Source organism: Podarcis bocagei, assembly GCF_964188305.1.
Source record: "Podarcis bocagei genome assembly, chromosome: 3".
In the NCBI taxonomy this organism is placed as follows: domain Eukaryota; kingdom Metazoa; phylum Chordata; class Lepidosauria; order Squamata; family Lacertidae; genus Podarcis; species Podarcis bocagei.
In genome coordinates, this window is record NC_138127.1 from 13,965,211 (window position 1) to 13,987,449 (window position 22,239).

General features: G+C 43.8%; 2 protein-coding genes across 9 annotated transcripts in view; one reads left to right on the forward strand and one right to left on the reverse strand.

Annotated features, from left to right (window-relative positions):
* Positions 1-76: 76 nt before the first annotated feature.
* Positions 77-3,171, forward strand: ID2 (inhibitor of DNA binding 2). The gene is made up of 3 exons (XM_081189277.1): positions 77-592; positions 1,834-1,898; positions 2,521-3,171. Exons 1-2 carry the CDS (start codon positions 245-247, stop codon positions 1,888-1,890), a joined length of 405 nt encoding a protein of 134 aa, XP_081045403.1. The 5' UTR covers positions 77-244; the 3' UTR covers positions 1,891-1,898; positions 2,521-3,171.
* An 11,633-nt stretch (positions 3,172-14,804) lies between these two features.
* The window catches only part of KIDINS220 (kinase D interacting substrate 220), a 63,052-nt gene continuing 55,617 nt past the window's right edge, over positions 14,805-22,239 (reverse strand). For all 8 annotated transcript variants that reach the window (XM_081188954.1, XM_081188952.1, XM_081188958.1 and 5 more), the window contains 3 exons: positions 20,345-20,443; positions 18,155-18,400; positions 14,805-17,255 (listed from right to left, as the gene is read on the reverse strand). In XM_081188954.1, the coding sequence (XP_081045080.1) occupies positions 15,981-17,255; positions 18,155-18,400; positions 20,345-20,443 (1,620 nt within the window). In that variant the 3' untranslated portion in view covers positions 14,805-15,980. The remainder of the gene's footprint in view (positions 17,256-18,154; positions 18,401-20,344; positions 20,444-22,239) is intronic.

Genomic DNA, 22,239 nt, shown 5'->3' on the forward strand with positions numbered 1-22,239 from the left:
CGCAGCGCGCCCAGCCTGGATTTGTCAGCTGCTGGACGTGCGGTATAAAAGCAGGAACGAGGTGCCTTCGGCTTCATTCTGAGCGCAGATCGGGCAGCTGCAAAGAGCAGGAGGAGGAGGAGGAGGAGGCGGCAGCTCGGAGAGAAGAGACGCGAGAGCCATTTCCTCCCTGCGGCGCGTGCGTTTTTGCGTTTCGTCTCCAAAAAGGCAAAGCCGGCTCTCTTGCTCTCTTCTTTCCACCAACATGAAAGCGTTCAGTCCGGTGCGGTCCGTGCAGAAAAACAGCCTCTCGGAGCACAGCTTGGGGATATCCCGGAGCAAAACCCCGGTGGACGACCCGATGAGTTTGCTGTACAACATGAACGACTGCTACTCCAAGCTCAAAGAGCTGGTGCCCAGCATCCCGCAGAACAAGAAAGTCAGCAAGATGGAAATCCTGCAGCACGTTATCGACTATATTCTAGACCTGCAGATCGCTCTGGACACGCACCCCAGCATCGTCAGCCTCCATCACCAGAGACCGGGACAAAACCCTTCCTCCAGGACCCCGCTGACCACCTTAAACACAGACATCAGCATCCTGTCATTACAGGTAAGCAGTGGCGTAGCGTGGGGGGTGCAGGGGAGGCCGGCCACACCAGGCGCAACTTCTGGGTGGGGGGCGCGCTCGCTGCCTCTGGAGTCTCCAAAGAGCCTCGGGCGCAGGCTGTAGCAGAGCCCCGACGAGCTGGCAGCGGCTCTCAGCACTCGCCGCGGTCCCCGCGCATCAGGGCCGCGGAGGGCGCGCCAGGCAGCCCCTCCTCACCGACGGGCAGCGTTCGCCTGCGGGGCTCGGCCAGCGCGCTGGACTGGCCGCGTGGAGTCGCCGAGGAGCCGCCGCCTGCCATGCCGCCCTGGCTGCTTCAGCCGCGTCGGACAGCCGGCTCGAGGCTCCTTCCGGCCGGGTCTCCCGACGGGGCGCTGCGGGCGGAGGCTCCGGCACCAAGCGCCACGCAGCCCAAGCTCGGGTCGCTGTCTGGACGCGCGCAGCCCGCCAAACGCCGCCACCGGCGGCGAAGGAAGCGCCCAGCCGGAGCCACCTGCGCTCTAGTGCCTGCGCGCCAAGACCGCCCACCCGCCCCGACGGGGCCCGCCCACCCGCGCCGGAGGCCGGCCGACGCACTGGCCCCAGAGGCGCCCCCTCCCCGCGCCAGAAAGAAGCCCCCTCCTCGCGCCAGAAAGAAGCCGCGTTGAGGCTAGCCGGGCCGGGGAGGGAGACCGGGAAGGCTGCGCCGCGCCGCGCGTCTTGGCGCAAAGGGGCCCGCGGCACCCAGACGCGGAAGGGACCCTCTCCCCCTGCCCCGCCACTGAACTGCAATTCCCAGCTCCCTTAGCAAATCCCAGTCCCCAATCCCCAAGATGCTTTATTTGAGGCAGGGGTCCTTTAATTGCAAAAACAACACCACGGGGGGCAGTAGTCACCACGAAGTTTGCCCCAGAGTAGAGCCGTCACCACGCTACGCCGCTGCAGGTAAGCGCCCTGTCCTTGGCTTACTCCTTCCTCCCCGGCGATTTCGTGTATCGCATCTTTAATAGGATTTGAGAAAGCGACATTGTTCTGAACCTGCGCGGTTTTAGATCTCTATTTAAAAAAAAAAAATGGATCGATTCAAAGGGAATGCATAATGAGTTGGGGTTCCTTCTCCATTCTAATGTCCCCCATTGTGGTCAAATCGGAATCCTTGCCCGTCACGTTTAGTGCCTTTTGTAATCTGGAGCGTACTTCAAATGCTTTCTTGAACTGCTAAGCATCTTAACACCACACTGCCTTCCCCCTTCCCTCCCCCGTTGCAGGCAGCTGAATTCCCCTCAGAGTTAATGTCAAATGACAGCAAAGCACTTTGTGGCTAAAGGAATTGGTAAGTTGTTCAGGTTTCTTTCTGTTTTTTAAGTATATGATTTAACAGTGTCGCCCATCAGAAATGTGGGAGGGGGGGTGTTCAGAATTGCCCTTGGAACTGTCTTAAAATTACACAGAACCGAGGATCCTATGAAGTGGCAGTTTAAGTCATAAAATGCATGTTGGCTTCTGCATATTCTGTACCCAAAACGTTGGATGCTGTAAATTCAGGGACAACCTCCAGAAAGCTTAAGCAAATGGGGCAGTGAAACTTAACATGGAGATACAGAATCCTTCCTTGTTAAAGAACTTGTAATCAAAGGATAATTGCTCAGAGAAGTCTCTTGTCACCGCAAATAGAGATTCAAATAGTTATTATATAGAGAATTTGGGGGCAAGGGGGAGGGTGTTACCAGGAGTCTCCTCATACTCAAACCCCAGACAATTTTTAAATTTCATATGTGGTGTCTGTATCAGAGTGTGTGTTTGTGTGCGCATGCTGCATCTGGACGCCAGGGTTTGCCCAATCTTTGAGTGTTTGGTTAAATGTTCAAACTGTGGCTTCCTCTCTGGCGCCAGTCTGTCCGGATCTCTGCCCTGTTAGCATTCTTCTAAATATGCCTCTCTTCAATCTTTTGCAGGTGTTTGCTGGCTTTTTTTTTTTTTTTTTTTTGCACAAGAAGACAGCCTCTTTTTTTCCCTTTTTTTTTGGGCGAGCTGCTGAATCTGATTTTCAGCTGTATCTGGAGGGGGAGAATCCATATCCAGTTAAATGGACATTTTAAGCGAAATTGTGGACACCCATCTCCCCTCTTCTACAACATGGACTAATCTTAATTATTTATGAAGAGACTTTAAAAAATGCCCTTTCTCTAGTTGGAAGGCTTCATTTATATAATATCCCCACAACGGGGAGCAAAATGAAATGTAAAAAACGAAATGAAAACTCATAAGGAATTGCCCGTTTTAAATGCAGACTTTGCCTTTTTTCCTCCAAAGGTGGAGCGTGAGTACTAGAAGGATTTAGTGTTCAGTTTTTCCGTGAAGTCTTTGTCAAAAATTATCCTCTTTTGACACAAACGTAGGACTGAATGCTATGTATATATTTATATATAAATATGGGAATGAAACTTTGAACTCTTTAATTAGAGTTTTCTTGTATAGTAGCAGAAATGTGCATTTCTGCAAAAAGTGTAATGATGTACGTAATCATGCTAAACTTTTTATAAAAGTTTAGTTGTAAACTTAACCTTTTTATACAAAATCAAAATAAATAATGTGTGTTTATTGAACAGTAGTTTGTTTGCTTGCTTTATTTAATAAGGACCAACGGTTTTCTGGGTGTGATTGGGGGAGGGGGAGTATTTGTAAAACCTACACAATAAAAAAGTACCTGAAATGAATGAATGTTCCTAGGTTGCTTTTAAAAAGAGGGGAGGGGGTACGGTAGATGTCTGATAATCAGCTTATGAAATCGCCATAGGAGAAACTGCTTAAGTTGTTCATTACCTAGAGAATGATGTTAAACTCTGGCAAAATCAAATTCAGTTTAGCCAGAGAAATTCCTCTGTTCTGTTTGCTCTTCATCCTGGGTTGATTGACTTCCATTAACTTCTCGCAGGAACTACTTCAACTCCAAGCAAACTTGCCCTTTTGTATAATTATGCCTAACTAAGATTAGCATAGAGCTGTTACACTTCCCCAGCCACCCAGCTTCTGCAACACATTTTAACGGAGAAGCTGATCTGTAGCACTAAAGTGGAAATTTTACCTAAATCCATGCAATATTTCAAGGCAAAAGGGTATTAGTTAATCAGTTGCAGCAGCTTCCCTATATGACTAAGCTATTGAGAAATGAAAGTCACCCCTCATGTTATTGATTAAACTTTGGCTGCTCTAAGCATCACCCTCTCCCTGCAAAAGAAATTGAGTTGTATTTGTAGTAGTGCCTTAAGGCAGGCTGCAATCCTGCACAAAGTTAGGATGTTGCAATACAGTGATTCACATGGAATTCAGGCGGCGTAAATATGTGTAGGTTTCTCCTGCTTCCCCCCCCAAAAAAAATTATGCACCTTTTTTCCTGTTCTGTATGCAACCCCAACTTTCTAGTGCAGAAATACTCGTTTGTAGCAGCTATACTATACCTGCCTGTTGGAAATTAATGGGATGTGGTCAGTTTCTACCACCAGCAACAGCCAGTTCTCAGTACACTATGTTAATTTCTGACTTTTGGCAAAGCTTGTTAGCAGAAGTATCTGCAGCAGACTGCACAAAGTTTTGGGAAAAGAGTCCTGGTGAGGAATGCCTCCGTTTGGCACCTGGGCGTGAGCCTGGGTATTCTGTGCTCTGGGGACTCTTACACTGAAATGCAGAAGCCTCACCTGGGGCCTGTAACACTTTCACCAAAGAGAACAGGTGTGTGGGTGGCGCCGCACAGTCTGCTGCAGCTGTCTTTCCTCGCCCTTGACATCAAATCTATCCACAGAGACGGGGGGGGGGGGGGAGCCAGCTCAGATCAGTTTAGTACAGAAGCTGCCCCAACCAATCAGCGGCCCAGCCTTCTCAAAAGGGATCAGAGCAATCTAAGCGGGAAGAGAGCTCATCTTCTCTGCCTCCTGTGTTCCGTCACTATTTCTGTCAAATTAATGAGGACCTCAAGCCTTAAATATACGATAAATATGAATTTATCTTTCACCAAACAGGCAAAGTTCTGTCGACAGCAGATCGCTAGGAGTTTAGAGTCGCATATCTGCAAACTGGAATTTAATTTGCAGAGGGTTTTATTCTGTAGAGTATTTTGGCTGCTCCCAAGAGCAACCCATATGACTCACTATCCTGCTTCCTCTTTCTTTCAAGGCATTTCATCTTAATATTCAAATTCAGGCTCTTTGGCATAGGCAGAACAATGTGTCATTCATGCCACTAATGTATTTGACTCCTCCCCAGGAGTAAAGTAATAAGAACACTGAAAACTTTCCACAGTTACTTACAACTTCAATTTTTAACGCTTGGGCATCAGCGGACACTACAGAATCTAAACCCATAGCTGCCTCCTCCCTACCAGTCAGTTTTAGTGTTTGCATGTAACAAATGAGGGAACGGCAGAGAATTAATTAAACCTAAATGACAACTAATTGCCTTAAACTGCAATAACTGTCACACAAATTGTGTATCTACCCCTTTTTGTATTATGGGCTTCGTTAGTTGCATGATTCTGTCAAACAATTCCTCAGCATTTCAACGGAAACAACAGATTTTACATCAAATTTAGTTTTGCTGTTAAGACGGATTCCACTGTAGTGTGACAAACCCAACACTTTACAAGAAGGTACAAGTGTTATAAAGATGGCAACATACTCTCAAGCCTGTATCAGATTGTGAGAATGGATCAGGAATAATCTATCATTAACATGGTTCATAAATACAATTTAGATGGAAGTGAATTTGAGGGAACAGCCAGTCTCAATATTTTATTTTCCAGATTAACTGATCTGTGGGGCTTGCTCTCAGTCACTGATATAGAACAGCTACCAGAGCAAGCTCTTCACTATACAGTGGACGCTCGGGTTGCGAACGTGATCCATGCGGGAAGCACGTTTGCAACCTGCAGCGTCCACAACTCGCAGCGCCGCATCTGCGCACACCCGGGTTGCAATTTGGCACTTCGCATGCACAAAGTGCGATTTAGCACTTTGTGCATGAGCAAGTGCAGAAACCAGGAAGTAACCCGTTCCAGTACTTCCAGGATCGGGACGCTGTGCACAACCCAAAATCACGCAACCCGAAGCTGTAACCTGAGGTATAACTGTATTCAATATGATCATACTTCTGCTTATATAAACAGCTTGATGAAAAGGTAGAATACCCTGTTGACTCACTAGTGAACAATTCCAATGTGTGTAGTGTACATCTGACTCCATTCACCAAGAGTATGGTAATTTAAAAGCCTTTTGCAAGAGTGGTAAAAAATACTGCATTTCGTCCTGCTGTGTAGAAAAAGAAATGCAGTAAAGATTAACTGAACTGTTTGGCAAAAGTTTCCTAAGGAACAAACATCAGCATGCCAATAGTTCTCTCTTTGGGGGCCTAATCTAATGCAAAACAGGACTGAAATAGCACATTTGCAGATACAGCACTGAACAAAAAGATGGCCAATGCAGAGCAGGACAGTCTATGGTCAGAGGTGTGTCAGCTAAGGATAGCTGACAAAAATGATTCCATGTGGCAACATTCACACAGTGTAAGCCAGTCTTGTAAGATGTATTACTGTCAAGTTCAAATTACAAGAACGTCAAAAAAAAGTTAAGGGAACTGTCCAATCACAATTTGGGGTTGCTAAGAATTTACCAAAGTGCTTTACAAATCGTCTCTCTCTCTTACCTAAAGAAGTCTGCCATTCTGAAATGTAACTGTGAGGAAATGCATGCAAATATTGAATATTCCTATTTTTGAGAAGCATTCCATTCGTGCCAAACATTACTGTTTCTGTCTGTGGACAGTGAGCACCACCTTGCGGCCTAGACAAAGATGACAACTTCCACTTTTTTTATAAAAAAAAGGCTTCCTGCTGTATTTACAAATACATCAGAACTATCTATTTGAAAGAGATATTGATAGAAGTAAATTTGGAAGTCTGAACTTATTTGCTTTATTAAGTTTATATCCCACCATTCCTCCAAAAGAAGCCCATTTTAATGATTCAAGTGACACAAATGTCCTTGGGCATTTTCTCAAAAAGTTGGCTTGTGATTCTGTTATAACTCAATTCAGCTGCCAAATAAACAAACACAAACTCTTTCCTGTCAGAAAGGGCCAGAGAGTCCAATGAAATATGGGACGCCCATTGCATTCTATAGGACAAGATATTCTAATTCAAGTTCTCCACAACATTTAAGTAGCCCTGCTTAGCATTCCATCCAACTGCATCTGAGAGATGAGACACAGAAGCCCTCCCACACCACAATTCTGGCTGGGAACTGGCTCCTTTCATTTATTTCTTTAATTGTAAGATTTTCCCAGTGCCCACTGCAAGGTCCCAGGGCGGGCTGCAGCAATATTTTTATACAATAAAAAGCACATGAAAGTCCAGCTGTTTGTACAAAAAAACCCAAGCAGAACAAATTCAAGCAAAAACAGCAGAGCATAAATTAACCAAAACAGAAAAGTTTGGTCCCACAATACCATAACTTATAAAAGGGGGTGCATCTTCAGCATGACATGGAAGCTATACAATGAACATGCTAGATGCACCTCTGTGATCTTTTCTGGACCACTGTACTTGAGGGTGGTGGAATATCAAAAGGGCCGTCTTTGCTCATATCAACACCCAAGATGGAGGTGGTTTTTCAAATATTTGGGCACTAAGTTGTTTCGGGCTTTCCACCCCAATAGGAACACCTTGAACTGGGCCTGGCAACCAACCAGCAACCCGTGCTTTTAAAACAGGGCTTATATGAGCTCTAAATGAAATGCCAGCCAGTAACCTGGCTGTTGCATTTTGGAACAGCTGGATTACTGGAGTGTCCATGTAGAGCGCATTGCAGTAGTCCAATATGGCAGTTTCCTGAACATGGAGGACAGTGGCCACATAGTCTCTGTCCATGAGGAGCCATAGCTAGAAATGAAGGCACTCCCAGCCACGGAGGCTTCCTGAACGTCCAGTGTTAGTGCGACATCCAGGAGCAACCCTAAGCTATGAACTGGCAGGACAACATGGAGGAGGAAGAAAAGAATCCCTGCGAGGGGTGTAGCTGGGACTAGGACACACTGGGGCAAGCTTGGGCTAGGGAAGAAAGATTGGTGTTGAAAGTACTCACAGGGTGACGGATGACAAGAAGATGAGGGTCAGTGCACAGGAACCAGAGCAGCAGGGCGCATCACCAGGGTGGCCCCTGTCTTCACAAATGCAGCGGGCTCTGAGGCCTAGGGAGCAGCAGGCAGGGTGCTCCATGAGGCTGAGGCAGGCAAGAGCCCACAGCCCAGCTCCCTAGCTGGCCAGATGGGGCTCGCTAGCTCTGGGAGGAGGTGTGTGATTCCTCAGCAGCAGCAGGTTTGGAACAGGTGAGGGTCATGTGCCTCATCAAGCCCAGATGCTGCAATCAGCAGAGCAGAGGTGCCAAGTCTGCTCACCTAACCACATTGATGGCTCTCAACTTGAGTGCTTCGGTTTGGACTTTGGAAACGTGGATTGACCCCAGACTGGGAACTTGACATACTGACTTGTCGCCAGACAGGCCAGGGCTTCAGGACAGAGACCTGATTATTTCTAGGGGGGTGCAGTCCTGTTCAGAACAAGCAGTCTCACCCCTCCTCCCAGACTCAAAAACTTGGAACACCTCTGTCTTTTCAGGATTCAGCATCCCATTTCTCCCAGAATGCATTTCCAACAGCAGCCATTCCAGTCAGCAGAACAACGATGCAACTACTATACTGTATAGATGAAACAACCAATGGCATGGTTCGGTGGCTAACTGAATGCCTTCAGGAAGGTAGGAGGCAGAAAGGAAGGAAGGCAAAAGCCTTCTAATACAAATTATTGGTATTCAGCGACTTAGGTGCTTGGTATTCAGAGACTAGCAACAGAATGTCAGAATGTGAAATGACAGTGTGCAGGAGTTACAGCCAGCCATGCCATCTTCCAGGGTGGAAAAATTTCCATCTTTCCCCCTCTCACAACACTCTGCTTTCTGCAGCCACTGAGCATTCAGAGTTATCATTTTGCTGTTTGGGGGTTCCTCCTTAGGTTGTTTCTCTAAAAGTACTTCCGCAAATGTTGGGAGTTTCCTAATTTCTGCTACATAAGGATTGTCAGAGAACGAATGCTTTATTAGTATACAGAATACAGTCTTTGAACATAGCAAGTGGACTGAAATTGGTGCCATTGTACCCGCAGAATGACACACTAGAGGTGTCTGCCTTTCCTGTTGTTCCCTGAAGCTGAATTTCTGGCGATGCTGAGGGTGAAGGGAAGAGGGGGGACATGCAAAAACTGACCCAATATCTCTTTCCTGGACAGTCACAGTCACATTGAGACCTTACTCAGCAGCTGGATACCATTTTTGCCCCATTTGCCATTCTGCTGCAGAGGGTACTCATTTTGAGAGATCTTCCTAGAGCTCTTCATAGTATGCTTTTAACTTCACTGTGCTAAGTGGATGCCCTCTGAAAACCTCTGCTACTCCGCCCGGGCTTCAGATCAGTTCTGAATGTTAATGCAAACAGTCCCAACACAGCTCCTGTATTGTGAAAATGGTCCACTCCTGCAGCTTTCTGCTCTTTAACCAGCTACAGCTGCTGCCCCATGATTCATATCCTGTGTGATGGCAAAGTTTGCTCAGGAGTCTTGGGTGTCAAAAGCCCAATTGTCTATTGAATCACACCATCAATATGCTTGTTGACACTCTCAAAAGAATTCTGAAAGGTCGATAAGGGAAAAACTTCTCTTTGTAGAAGCCATGTGATGCAACATCGCCAAGGCTTGTTCTTTTGCATAGGATTAATGCCTCCTCCCATATGTACCGTACTTACGAGTGTACTCAAGTTTCAGAAGCCTGAAATTCTGTAGACACTAGGGATTCTTCAGTCGCTGCACCTCAGCTCTGGAAAGCCCAGCTTCTGGTATATAACCCCAACCTAGCTATTGAGACAAGCCTTTGGGCAGGTTAGCATAGCTACTAGCTGTGGCATATATTTTACGGGATGGGTCTTTTTTCCTTAGCTCAGCTTTTTATTTTTAAATGTATCACTTTATGTTGCACGGCAGCTACAAGCAAAACAAAGGCAAGACAAAAATTATTGGAGGGGGACGGACACTGATCTAAAATTCTCAAGATCCATGTTTTAAGATGGGTGCTCATCATAAATGAGGCATACATTCACTAAATCACTTTGGGAATATGGTGGTACCTCAGGTTAAGTACTTAATTTGTTCCGGAGGTCCGTTCTTAGCCTGAAACTGTTCTTAACCTGAAGCACCACTTTAGCTAATGGGGCCTCCTGCTGTCGCTGCGCTGCCAGAGCACGATTTCTGTTCTCATCCTGAAGCAAAGTTCTTAACCTGAAGCACTATTTCTGGGTTAGCAGAGTCTGTAACCTGAAGCGTATGTAACCTGAAGCATATGTAACCCGAGGTACCACTGTAATGGAAGACTGATCAGAGGTTTAGTTTGGCGTGTAATATATGTGAAAGCGCAGACCCACGTACATAGCAGCATTGCTTTAATACATTATTTTTTGTTTTTCAATATTTTCTCCCACAATGATTCTATTCAGAGGCTTCTAATTTATTGCGTTCGAGAACCTCTGGCATATAAAGCACAAACGCTGTTACAACAGACTCCGTCCCTATGTAGATTCTATATCTGGGCATTATTAAATTATAGTAATTCCAAGATACCACAACATAAATGCCCCTTCAACTGTACAGAATATCTTCTAGATGCTCACTAAAAAGATTGGAGTCATAACCAAATGGGACATTTGCCACACTTACCTGAACCCAGATGGGATTCATCTTGTATGGGAGACTTGTACAGGTGCAACATCAGGAGCCTTGTGTTTAACTTGACTAAGGTTTTGACTAATTTAGAGTCTTCCTAATGGCAGAGTATTATGTGATTTTAAGGCTGCCCCTAAGGAAACACCACCTTTCTTATTAGACCATGGGTGAGATGCAAAGTGGCACCAGAGGGCATCTGCTCATGCAACAGGTCTTCCCCCTCCTCTCTTCCCTCCGCAGACCCCCAAAAATCTGTTTTAGAGGGTTGGGGCCCTTTGGGCTGTATTCTGGGGGCACCCAGGAAACGGGAACAGAGAAACCAGATTTTCATTGTTCAGGCAGGCAGGACATCCTTGGATGTTGCTCCAAGAGAAGGTAGAGTTTCCCTCCTCCCTCATCTCTAACCTCCAGCTAAATGCCAAGGAACTCTGAACCGGACAGATTCGTTAAGGGTGGGGGATGTGACCATCTCTTTTTAACACCTGAACTTGTACTTCAGCAGATTTCCAAGGAAAATTAATTTCCCAGCAGAGGAGCAGCCTCTAATAATACTTCCATTACATGTTCTTGCAGCCCCATCTTGAGGTATACTAGAAAATTTAAGAGACCACTGTTCAAACATTCTCAGATTCCACACAGTGCGGCGAAGGAATAGGAAATGTGTCTTTGTTGTGCAGGGCCCAGGCTATCTGGAGCACCAGAGGTTCTAAGCAGAACTTGGAACTGATCCTGTACCATGTTGGGAAGTCAACAGAGGCTCTGAAACGCTGTTAAGTACTCCTGCTCTCTCTGCACAAGTCAAAGCTTTCAGACTGCCGTCCAAGGGCAGCTGTGTGACGAGCACAGTATATGCCTGAAATGTGGATTGCACTGTAATTTGTGCCAGCATAATTCTCTTGTGCGTTCTAGTATATTTCAGTTGCCTGTAATTGGAATGTTCGGTAAGCTATACTGGGGGAAAGACTGCATTTTCTCAATGACAAAATATGGCAGTCAGGATGCCAGCGAAATGCAATACCCCAGAAACAAAAGCTCTTCCTTGGGCAAAGATATCTGGATTCTCCACAACTGCACGTAGAAGGAAAAACAGGGTTAATCTGACCATGGAAGATGGTCTGAGCTGTTTCAGGCAGCAAAGTGAACATGCTTTCTCCTAAGACAGCCTGCCCCATAGAAATCACTGTCCTACAAACGAAGATAGTGGTGGAATGAAGGCAATAAAGCCAGTTTAAAAACATCTAGCCCTAGCACTGGCTGAGGCAGGGGGTGTACGAGGGGCAGAAGAGATGCAATGCAGTGCTCTGATTCAGGCAGCATTCTGGACTAGCAGTGTAGAAAAATTGCCTGACCTCACCAGTTATTTATCAGGGCAAAATCCCAATGTAGTTTTGGAAAGCTGAGAACCTGGAGTGATGACAATTCTCTGGATCAGCTATAACCCCAAACGTATGTCTGTATGCATATAGAATAGGATATCTCGCTTTAATGATGCTCCCAACCTAAAACAGGGTTTTTAGGAATGTGACCTTATTTTGAAAAACGTATTGGGGACTTAGAAAGGGCTCTGGTTGCCAAAACTTTCTTGAGGTTAGGCTGATGTCAATCTTCAAGTCTTTGACCAGTGACCAGTTCTGCAAACAGAGGATCATATCCTGTGTCCATTCCACCACTCCACTCCCAGAATGTGACAAAAGACCTATCCTTTTCTTGTTGAAGAAGTTTGAAAGACATTAGCCATAGGAGGCTCTTACACCATCAGATGACTTCCTATGTCCATAGATTTGCCCCCCCCCCCGGAGATAGCAGGTGCCCATGAATAAGATGGAAAAGAAAGAAAGGATGATTTGACCTCAATTCCCTCTCCGCCCTCTGCCCCCCCAATTGCTTGGGAAGAGATTAGTCACAGCTGCTATGTACAGGAAAGCCAATCACTTTCATTCTGTGCTCAACGTGGGCAGATGGGTACCTTCAGAACCGGGGAGGGAAAACCTATTGCCTGGTTTTATATGCTTCTGAGTCCCACTGAACATGAATAAATACTGTGAGCGCACATAGTACTGAAAGAACAGTGGGCCAGAACAATAATTGGGATTCCTTTTCACAACTAGTTAAGAGAAGCAGCTGCAGGAAAATCCTGAGAATCCATCTTTCCTAACTGAGGGATACAGCAAAGGAACGGATAGCCGTCAACCTGGAAATATTTAATACCAGACTGAATTGTCAGACCAAGAACCTCTGGGAAGGATGGAGCTTCCTCATGGCTAGCAGATATTGGGATTTGTTCCTTCCTACAATTCTGAGGACATATTGCCCAGGATTAATACACAAGCTGTGCTCATATTAGTCCTTAAAGTCTTAAATATTTGCAAATTCTAAGCAATTCTCCTCCTCCTCTAAATTACAAACGTCTAAGACAAACGTTTTCATTCTCACTTGCTTTTTCCTTTCTCTTTTTTGTCACTCTTTTAATAAATGGAATTATTTGAATGAAATATTCATAAATAAAATCTTTCAGTTTAACCTACCTCACAGGACTGTTGGAAGGATTACTCTGGGGGAAAGGCTACAAAGGATTTGTGTTCCTTGTATGAAGGAAGGGCAAAATAAAATGGAATCCATCTAGGAGAGTAAAAAAAACCCAACTACTGTCGATACACCAATTACATTGTACATCCAATGTCAGCAACTAGTTTTTGGGAGGCCAGTTTGCAGATGGGATTCGGGACAGCTGATGCTAGCAAGTTGCAACAGCCACACTCCTCCACAACCTTCAGTTGAATCAGGCTTGTTAATTTGGAGGGGGGAGGGGGGAAGCAGCTGATACTTCTCAGGAGACCCAAGTTTGGGCAGCCAGTTTATGATCCCTAGTAACATTACTTAAAGTTCTCACGTTGTAAAAATGTTAGTTCCTTTCTGAATTTAATCAATACTTGTCAAAGATACTGGAGGGAACACAATTTGGGGAGGCAAGTATGCTGTTCTGACCATATAGCCATCTTTACATTATGAACTTTTCATAAAGGAAGAAATAAAGTTTGGCATAGGGCTAAAATCTTTCATAAGAAGTATTTGTTCTGTGAACTGAAAATCTGGGCGATATAATATGGCTAGTGGTGATTCAAAGCAACAATATTCCAGGAATAGGAAACGTAATGTTTTAGTATTTTACAAAATACTGTACATATTATATTAATCATTTAGCATACATTGGCAAAACAGCAATGTTAAATATCAATTGTGTGCTAACTCAGACCTGGCTTCCTTTCTCCTGTGTTTTTAGAATCTCTCTCTCTCTCTTCAGTCATTATCTTCCTCAGTTTTCCCCTTCCTCATTATGGGGATAACGACCCCTCTCTATTTTTGTAAATGTTCGTCCTGTAAATACCAATAAAGATGTACAGTGCTCAACTCAAAGTTCAGTTATTCTGAAAACACAGCAGAAGCTATTATATATCACAGTTACAAATCAGTGTATATCCAAGTGAATCCAACTATTTAAACGAGGAGACCTAACTCATGCCCAATTATTTCTTGGATTGTGCCTTTTATGTACAAGTTCCACTAAAATCATTGAATTTTCCTTCCATGTCTGTTCCCTAATCCACATCGCAGAAAGGCTCTGACATGCATAGAGCTCCAAAGTAGATGGTGTCCCATTAAGAAAGGAAAAGCTCTTTCCTTTCTTCTTCCATCATTGTATGTCACAACAATCCATTGCTTATGATGACAGGAACAAGTTTCATATTCTGCTGGGCTCTTTCTTCAGCACAGAAGCAATGAGTTCCAAAGCTTTTGCTTCTGTATTTCATCAACCACAGCTTGATAAGCTGTTTTAGCTCAGTAATATGTGGCTGACTACTGTTGGTTTGAAACAAGCCAACTTCAAACTATCGGTATGGAACTGGCCTGCTTAATTAAACCAAAGTTAAGATGAACCACAGATTAGGATTCAGACATTAACATTCAACTGTGATTAAATTTGAAGCAAAAGCTTCTTATCAATGCCCTGTGGCCGTGCTGCAGGAGGGTACAAGTTAGGCTAGTTTCCATCATGATAAACCAGGGTTTATTGTGACCTCTGAACACAGTCGTTGCATGTACAGATCTTTCATTGTTCAAGCAAATGGCATTCCTCATTGAACAAATCACCTGCATCTTGCTTTGCAGAAAGGAGCCAAGCAATTTTCAATCAGGCTGTTGGGTCAAACAAATGGTGGAGAATTAGAACTCTTCACAGAGCACCCAACAGTTAACATCTATCCAACTCTGGATAAATGGAGATGCAGATACTTCATACTTCTAAGGATAACCTACATTTTTCTTCATTAATTCTCTCGTTATCCAGATAATATTTTTTTTAGAACCAGTCGCCTTAATGCTTCTAATCACCTGAAGACACAAATAAAAAAATGTCTGACACAAAGAGCATCATGCTTATTATTTTATTGTCCTCTCAATGCTAGCGGAATACACATGGTTCACTGATCGTATTCAAATTCCTGCATATTTCATCTGCAGAACAAATTACTGACATTACAGGCACAATACTAGAAACAGAAGGGGGGAAATTATGTACCGTTTTGTTGCAGGATGCCAAATGTTAGATTTTTTTTTTTTACTTACGCTTGAGGTAACGACAATTTCTCATTCCTCAGACTGTCTACAATCCGATCAAACCTATTAATCAAAGGCCATGATTTCTGAAAACTGTAAATATTCATAATAGCTCCAAAGACTACACCCAAACTGGCTTCACCTAACACCATGACTAGGACTACTTTGTTCAATTACTTCAATACTACTGTGGGCACCATCTACAACAAACAGAGAATTCAGCCTGAAATCCTATACAAAACTGCCTGGAAGTAAGTCCCACTGAAATCAATGGGGCCTACTTCTGAGTAGACATGTGAAGGATTGTGCTGTTCATCAATTACGTCCAAATCTCAGCCACAGCTAACATGTCCAACATGCAGTAATCCATTAAAACTACAGTCACACACATGACACATTCCCAAAGACTGCACTGCTTAGAAGGAACAAACAACACTCTATATCAATACTTAAACCATCAAGACTTTTAAAAGTGTCACACACAGAATTGGAAAATGCAAATCAACAGTTGTTTCCATAGTTTCAGGTTCATAACAGTCTGACCCTTCCGCTTCGTTTAATGTGAGACATTCCTTCCTCCTATTTCTAAACAAATAAGTAGTACTGAACCTTATGATACACAGATAAACTATCCTTTTTTGCCTTTGTGAGATCATCCAAATGTTTAAGGCATTTCCCTTTTCAGCATGTGGACTAAGGAATTTGTACTTGCACTGGAAAAGTTAAGCTTTTACTTAAGAAGGAAACGCTGGTTTTATTTTGCCTAATTTTAAGCAAGTGGTTGAATCTCTCCCATTGAAATCTATGGGACTCAAACATGCTGAACTTCAGCAGGATTCTGTCCTTCACTTGCTATGGAAATTCACAGGTGAAAAAAGGACAGGGAACCAAGCCTTGTTAAGAGAAGATTTATAGGCCTGGTCGTGAGCCAGCAAGAGGCAGCATGCTTAAAAAGTGTTGAAGCAGCGTATGTTTTAGCTTGGCTCTCTTTTAAAGAATACTTTCCCTCTCTTCTCCAAAGCCTGCACCATCAGAGCCAGTAACAGTAAGGAGCTCAGAAGAATCTTTCGAAAGCCTGGCATAACTTGAGCGCTGGCTACGCTTATGGGCCACGCCTTTGATGTTATCATTTTGCACCGGAACAGAATTAGGACTCGGTCCGGGGCACAAAATGATCTGAGAATGCTCTCTCATGCTCTCAATCTCCTCAAAATTCTGATTAGCTCGGTTGGTTGGCTGGTTGGCGCTGTTGTTATTCAGCGTGACTGTGCTGGGTGTTCGGTTTAAGTTGTAGGCTTTCTGGCACGCTGGCCAGTTCTCTTCAGGGCTGCTTGCTATTAAGCTGCTGTCCGAAGGGCTTTTCTTGTCTTCCGAGCAGATTGACATACGTGCCATGGTTGCGTCTTGGAGGCCGCTCAAGCTGAGGGGGATTCCCCGTTTCCCACTGCGGCCATCGTCTTCAAGCTCAATGAGATTTGCTTTTTCGAGCTGGGAGTCATCTGTATCGTTGTGGAGAGAGTGGTTTGGAGAACTTTCACTGGATCTGACCCCAGAGTCAGAGGAGTCCTTTTTGTCGAGAAGAGCATCTGTCAAGTACTCTTTGGCTTTAATCAGGGTTCGAATGGGCTCAGATCCATGTTCTGGAGATTTGGGCTGCTTCTCTGTTTTCCCTTCAACTTTTCTGTCTTTACCTTCCTTGAGGAGGGGAGTGTTATCAGACTCTTCTGTTCCAGACTCATCTTCATCACTTGGAAGTTTCTGATAGCGCAGAGCTACACCCTTCAGCTTCAGGTCTGCAGCTTGGAAAATGCTGGTTCTTTCAGAAGATTTCTTCCCTGGGAGAAGTTTGGAGCCAGACTGATCTGATTTTTCATCTTCTTCTGTGATGGGATCCAATGGAGACGCATCGCTAGTAGACACACCTGATGTACTATAATCTACAACATCATTCCGTTTAATCAAGAAGGACTTCCTTCCATCGTCTTGCTTTTGCTCAGCATCCTTTCCCTTATCTTGTTCCACACTGGAATGAAGGGAGCCTGTTGATGTGCTCTGGCCCATATAGAAGGCTGCTGAACTGTGAGGGGAAGATCTACCACTCACCGTGCTAGAACTGGCACCCCCTTCTAATTGTGACATTTGAGCAATATATTCTCTATATGCATCTCTATATTCTGCCTGTACCTTATCGGTAAGCTTTGAAATTTCAATACTAGAATCTTGAGAATTCAGGCTTGAAAGACTTGGAGTCCGACGGGCCTGTGACTGTACAAATAGAAAGAAAACACATTAATACAAAGTCAGCAGAGTTGACACCAGTCCTTCAAAACAGAAAAGACATTCACCCCAAGAACACAGTTGTGAACAGAGCAGCGTAACACTCGGCTCCTTCATAACCAAAGAGTACCAACAGCTCAGTGGTATAGCGTACGCCTTGCATACGGTGGGAATACCCAGTGTTGTGGGCATACCAACTATTATCTGTGCACAGAACCTTTAGCACTATGTTCACTTACTATATAAATATTTTTACAGACAACTTAAGATGCATGAATTTCTGCATCTCTTATTTGAAGCATCTTATTTACCTGATGCTTAGAATAAAAGGGCGAGAGAATGTATGATTCCTGCCAGGTATACAGGAACACAGAGACATCTATAATGCAACATATTTTTGTCCAATTCTACAGTGCTGCATGAAAAAATTCATTTCAATGAAAGAGGCAACCATAAAAATCTTGCATATACACACACACACACCTGCATTTCTGAAAGTGCACACATGCAAGGTGTCTGTTGCAGAAAGCTGGTCTTATACACACACACACACACACTATTTATGCATTCAGAGTTGCCTCTCCATTGAAGTGAAAGGGGGAAACAGTGCCAAATAGGATATTTCTATGTCTCCATCTGGTGTTTTGTAAGTCACTTTGCATATCAAGGAACTAAACTGAAACAACAACAACAACAACAGGACCTGAAATGGGGTTTATATTTGTAACTCCAGAAAATACATTTAATGAACATAAAATGTGGCATTTCCTCTTCATGCCACCACTGCCTGCTGATTTGGGTGAGGGAGGAAGCTATTTGCTCTGTAAAATTGCTAATGTTAAGAGAGAGAGAATGGGCTGAGATTAAGTCTATGTCAAAGAGAGTACCTGCCAACTCAGGTTACTATGACGTGGAGGGGCTTCTTCTAAACCAATGGTGTTCAACTCTTCAAAGCTGAAGTTGAGAGCATAGGGGGCTTGACCCGGAAGACCAGTCAGTTCAGTATGAGGCAATTCAGTGTTCAGCGCAGGACGACGAGCAAGATCATTATGAGGTATGGTACTGGCGTGTTCATTCGCTGCCCGGGAATCTTCATGGGCAGCCTGACTCTCAACATTTCTCAAGTCAAGTACCTAACGCAGAAAATGCAGCAGTTAGGATGCAGCATGAAGAGCTCTGAAAAGATAATCTGGTTAAGGTGATTAAACACTGGATAAACAAGTCAAAGAGTATAAAGCTGTGAAGCACACTTCTGTGAGAAAACCAGGATTTTTGAAAAAGTTCTTTGAAATCACTGAAAAGCTACTCTGGAAAATCGGGAGACCCAGCAGAGCAGGTCCTACTGTAACATAATGAGAAGGGGAAACGTGAAAACTCTAACTGCGTGTATATGAAGATATGTGCACAAAGGACTCTTTGGAACCTGTACTGTGTTTGTGAACACTTTTCACAAACAAGCTAAGACATACACATTTATGCAAGTACACGGTATCAAGATGTTTGCTCCAAAACACCAATCTTATATAATTGTGTGTCAAAACAATGGACCGTTTCTAGTAAGTGGGATAAGAGCATCACTTTAGTATGGGGTTGGGCAACCTGTGGCACTCTACTTAATTCCAAAAGCTCTCTGCAAGTGATCAGTTCAAGCCTACAGCAAGACTGATCCATCCCTTTCCTGGCAGCCCGCGGGGTGGGAAGGTGAAAGAGAAAAAGTAAAAGGGGTAAGTAAAAGCCACTTTTGGCTCTGCCCACCCAATCACGGGCTTCGGCCCATCAGCTTGGCATCCAGCTTTGACAGATCACCCCCAAAGGAATGCAGCCCTCAACAGAAAAAAAGGCTGGCCAACCCTGCTTTAATAAATAACTCCTTTCTTTCTCCAATGCCTCCTATAAATACTCACCCAGGCTTTCTATGAGTGCACTGACAGGGCTGAAACAGACAACTGTTCAAGGCTGCAAAGCCTTGTAAAAAGCAAACATTCCTGGCACAGTGCTGCCACTTTATATAAAAACACTATGCCAGATACGATGTCAGACATTATTTTGCAGGAGCAAGGCCTTACAGTTAGGCAAACCAAAGCATGCAAAGGCTGCATTTCCATGTATAGTACCTGATGCTAAACCAAGAATGAGGAACCTTTCTTTGGCTGAGATCTACAAAGTTTCACGGCAAACCCTATGGGGAACAGGGATGGGAGCTATATTGTGCAAAACCGGTTTGAAGTTGGTATCATGATATGGGTTTCATAATGTTTGACCTGACCATGTATCACGAATCATGGTGTGTGTGTGCGCACTACGCAAAAATCACAATGTGCAAAAACCAAGAAGCCAGCCAACACTTCTCTCGATTCCTGCAGTCCCTGCTAACTCTGCCGGCCCAACTCTCCCCTGCCACCAGCAAATCACAAGAGCAGGAGCCAGCAAAAATCATGATGCAGGAAAAAATGTGAAGCCAGCTGACATAGCTCCATCCTTACTTCAGACATCGTGATATATAGGTATATTACAATGTTTAGCTGCTGATATATCACAATGTTGAAAACCAGATATCACCCAGCCCGACTGGGGACCACAAGCCCAAAATGAATGTGGTCAAAGGAAGAACATCTCCCCCATGCAACTTGCTCACACAATACAACACACCCATTCACTCTCTCACATGCAATCTCTCTCAAAATAACCTTTTCAGTCTCAGTATTTAGGCTCCTCCAAAAAGCATCTTCCTGGACAAGAGGAAGGATTTTAAAGCAGAGGGTGGGCTTGCAGCCAGAGAGGAAAGGCTAGCTTTTCACTGGCCCATTGTGCCACATTTAGGCTTCAATAACCACCAATGGGATCAATAAGAGGATTTTGTGAAGCCTAAATGTGGTACTGGTAGGTGAAGGGGTTGAGAGTTGATGATGCAGGCTGGGTGGGGAGCATCCAGACTGTGAGCCAGCAATTCCCAGCCCCTGTGCTAACTCCTACTAAAGACAGTGGGAGTTACTTCCAAGCTAACATGACTAGGATCCAGTCACACAAGCACCATCAACAAGGCATTTGTATTTACATAAGACTTAAAATTCTCTTACTGCACTTCTGAAGAGATGCCAGTCGCCAAAATTCATGTTCATCTCTCTCTTCAGTTCATCAATGTTGCACTGTGCTAAAACACGACCGTTTATATTGGCCTAAACAAATTTTAAAAACACAAAACAGATAAACACACCCTTGCCATCTGTAAATATTTCGTAAGCTAAAAAAACAACCCCTGAAATTGAATTTCACGTGAAAGTACACGGTTAATATGAGTGGGATAGAATAACTGTACCTTTTGCAAGAAGAAATTTAAACACTTTGATAAAATATGCAAACTTAGAATTTCCACTATGGCATAAAACAAATTGTAAATTTGTAATTCAAGAAAACAAATCAAATGCATCATATTCCTTAATTACGTATAGGGAATTTGCATTTTCTGGATTTAAACCTGGCCTTTTAGAAAGCCTTCTCACAAGGCAGTTTACGAAAATATATTCAAACAACAACAAAAAAGAATCGATAAATAAACATAACAAAAACAGCCCATCTGAAAATATTTCAAAAAGCAAGTCAGCAAATGTAGATTTAGAAACTTTTAACAAAATGCCTTTAAAAAAAAAAAAATTAAGCGCTTAAAAGTGTAAGAGGGCAAATTTCCCCAGGGACAGAATTCCACAAGCAAGGTGCTGCTGCAGAAAAGGCTCCATCTCTGGTTCACATAAAACAACCATGAGATGGCTATCTTAAATGTCTGATAAGTTCATACTGGCAAAAGCAGTCCTGGGAGTCCAAGGCACTGAGGGCTTTAAGAGTCAAAACCAGCACCTTAAATTGAGCCAAAATATATATATCAGTAAACCAGTGTAACTGGTGTAGGATAGGTATCGCCTGATCCAACCAGCATGCTAATATCAGTATTTTGGCGGCTACATTTTCAACCAATTAAGTTTCCAAGCTGTCTTTTATGGCAGCCTCATGTAGAAAGCATTGCAAAAATCTGGATGTACCAGCACATGAATAATTTAAACCAGGTCTGTTTTCCTCAAACAGGGACACAGTTGGCAAAATCAGCCAAAATAGAAAAAAGATCATCTGAAATGCTGATGCCATCTGAGCCTCTAAGGTTAGTGCTAGGTCCAGGAAAATTCCCCCAGCTGCAAATTTGATCCTTCAGAGGAAGTGAGACATGAGTACGTAGGTATTATGGAGGAAGATGGTTACATTTCTTTGTCCGTATCAGTAGAATTTCCCAACTTCAATCTTCTCTAGATTAAGTGTCAACCGGTTTGCCCTCATCCATCCCAGTTTTCAGACACCTGTTCAGAACATCCATGGTACAACAGAGTTTTAGAGGCTCCTTGTCCAGCTTTCTGACAGCAGTTTCCTATTAAGATGCCAGCTAAGTTCTCAAGCCAAGCTCAGGGGTACACAAATTCCCTCTTCGAAAGCAGAAGTGAGCCTTAACAGCCTTAGAGATTTCCATCAGGCTGAGCTAACCCTGTGCCAACCAGGGAATTATTGCAGACAAAGATCCAGCGTGCTAAGAGAACATTCAGTGCACTGATTCTTTAGCAGCCAAAAAAACTTTATAAACCTCTTAATTTCAGCTCTACACAATGTAGTGGATCAGTGTTGCTGTATCACACTGAATAGGACTGGGATTAAAAGATGTAGGGTGGAAAAGGGAAGTCAATGCCACAACCAGGTATTCTTGGGGTAGCACCCTTGATGGATGATATCATCATCATCATTACTACAATCTATATTCTGCCTTTCTACAAATAACACCGAAAGTGTCTAACAGTGACAATACCACTTAAAATATACAGCAAAACAATAAAAAGAAGTTACTAACAAGATTAACTTCATAGTGATGGTTTGTCATGAACGTGCCTATCTAGGCTTCATGCGAATGAACAGAAAACAAACCATAGTCCTCAGCTTA

What these genes read in the sequence shown, in the direction of transcription:
- ID2 (XM_081189277.1), top strand. Translation starts at nt 245, where the DNA reads ATGAAAGCGTTCAGTCCGGTGCGGTCCGTGCAGAAAAACAGCCTCTCG. An exon ending in TCAGCATCCTGTCATTACAG is followed by an intron (nt 593 to 1,833) that starts GTAAGCAGTGGC and finishes CCCCCGTTGCAG; the next exon opens with GCAGCTGAATTCCCCTCAGA.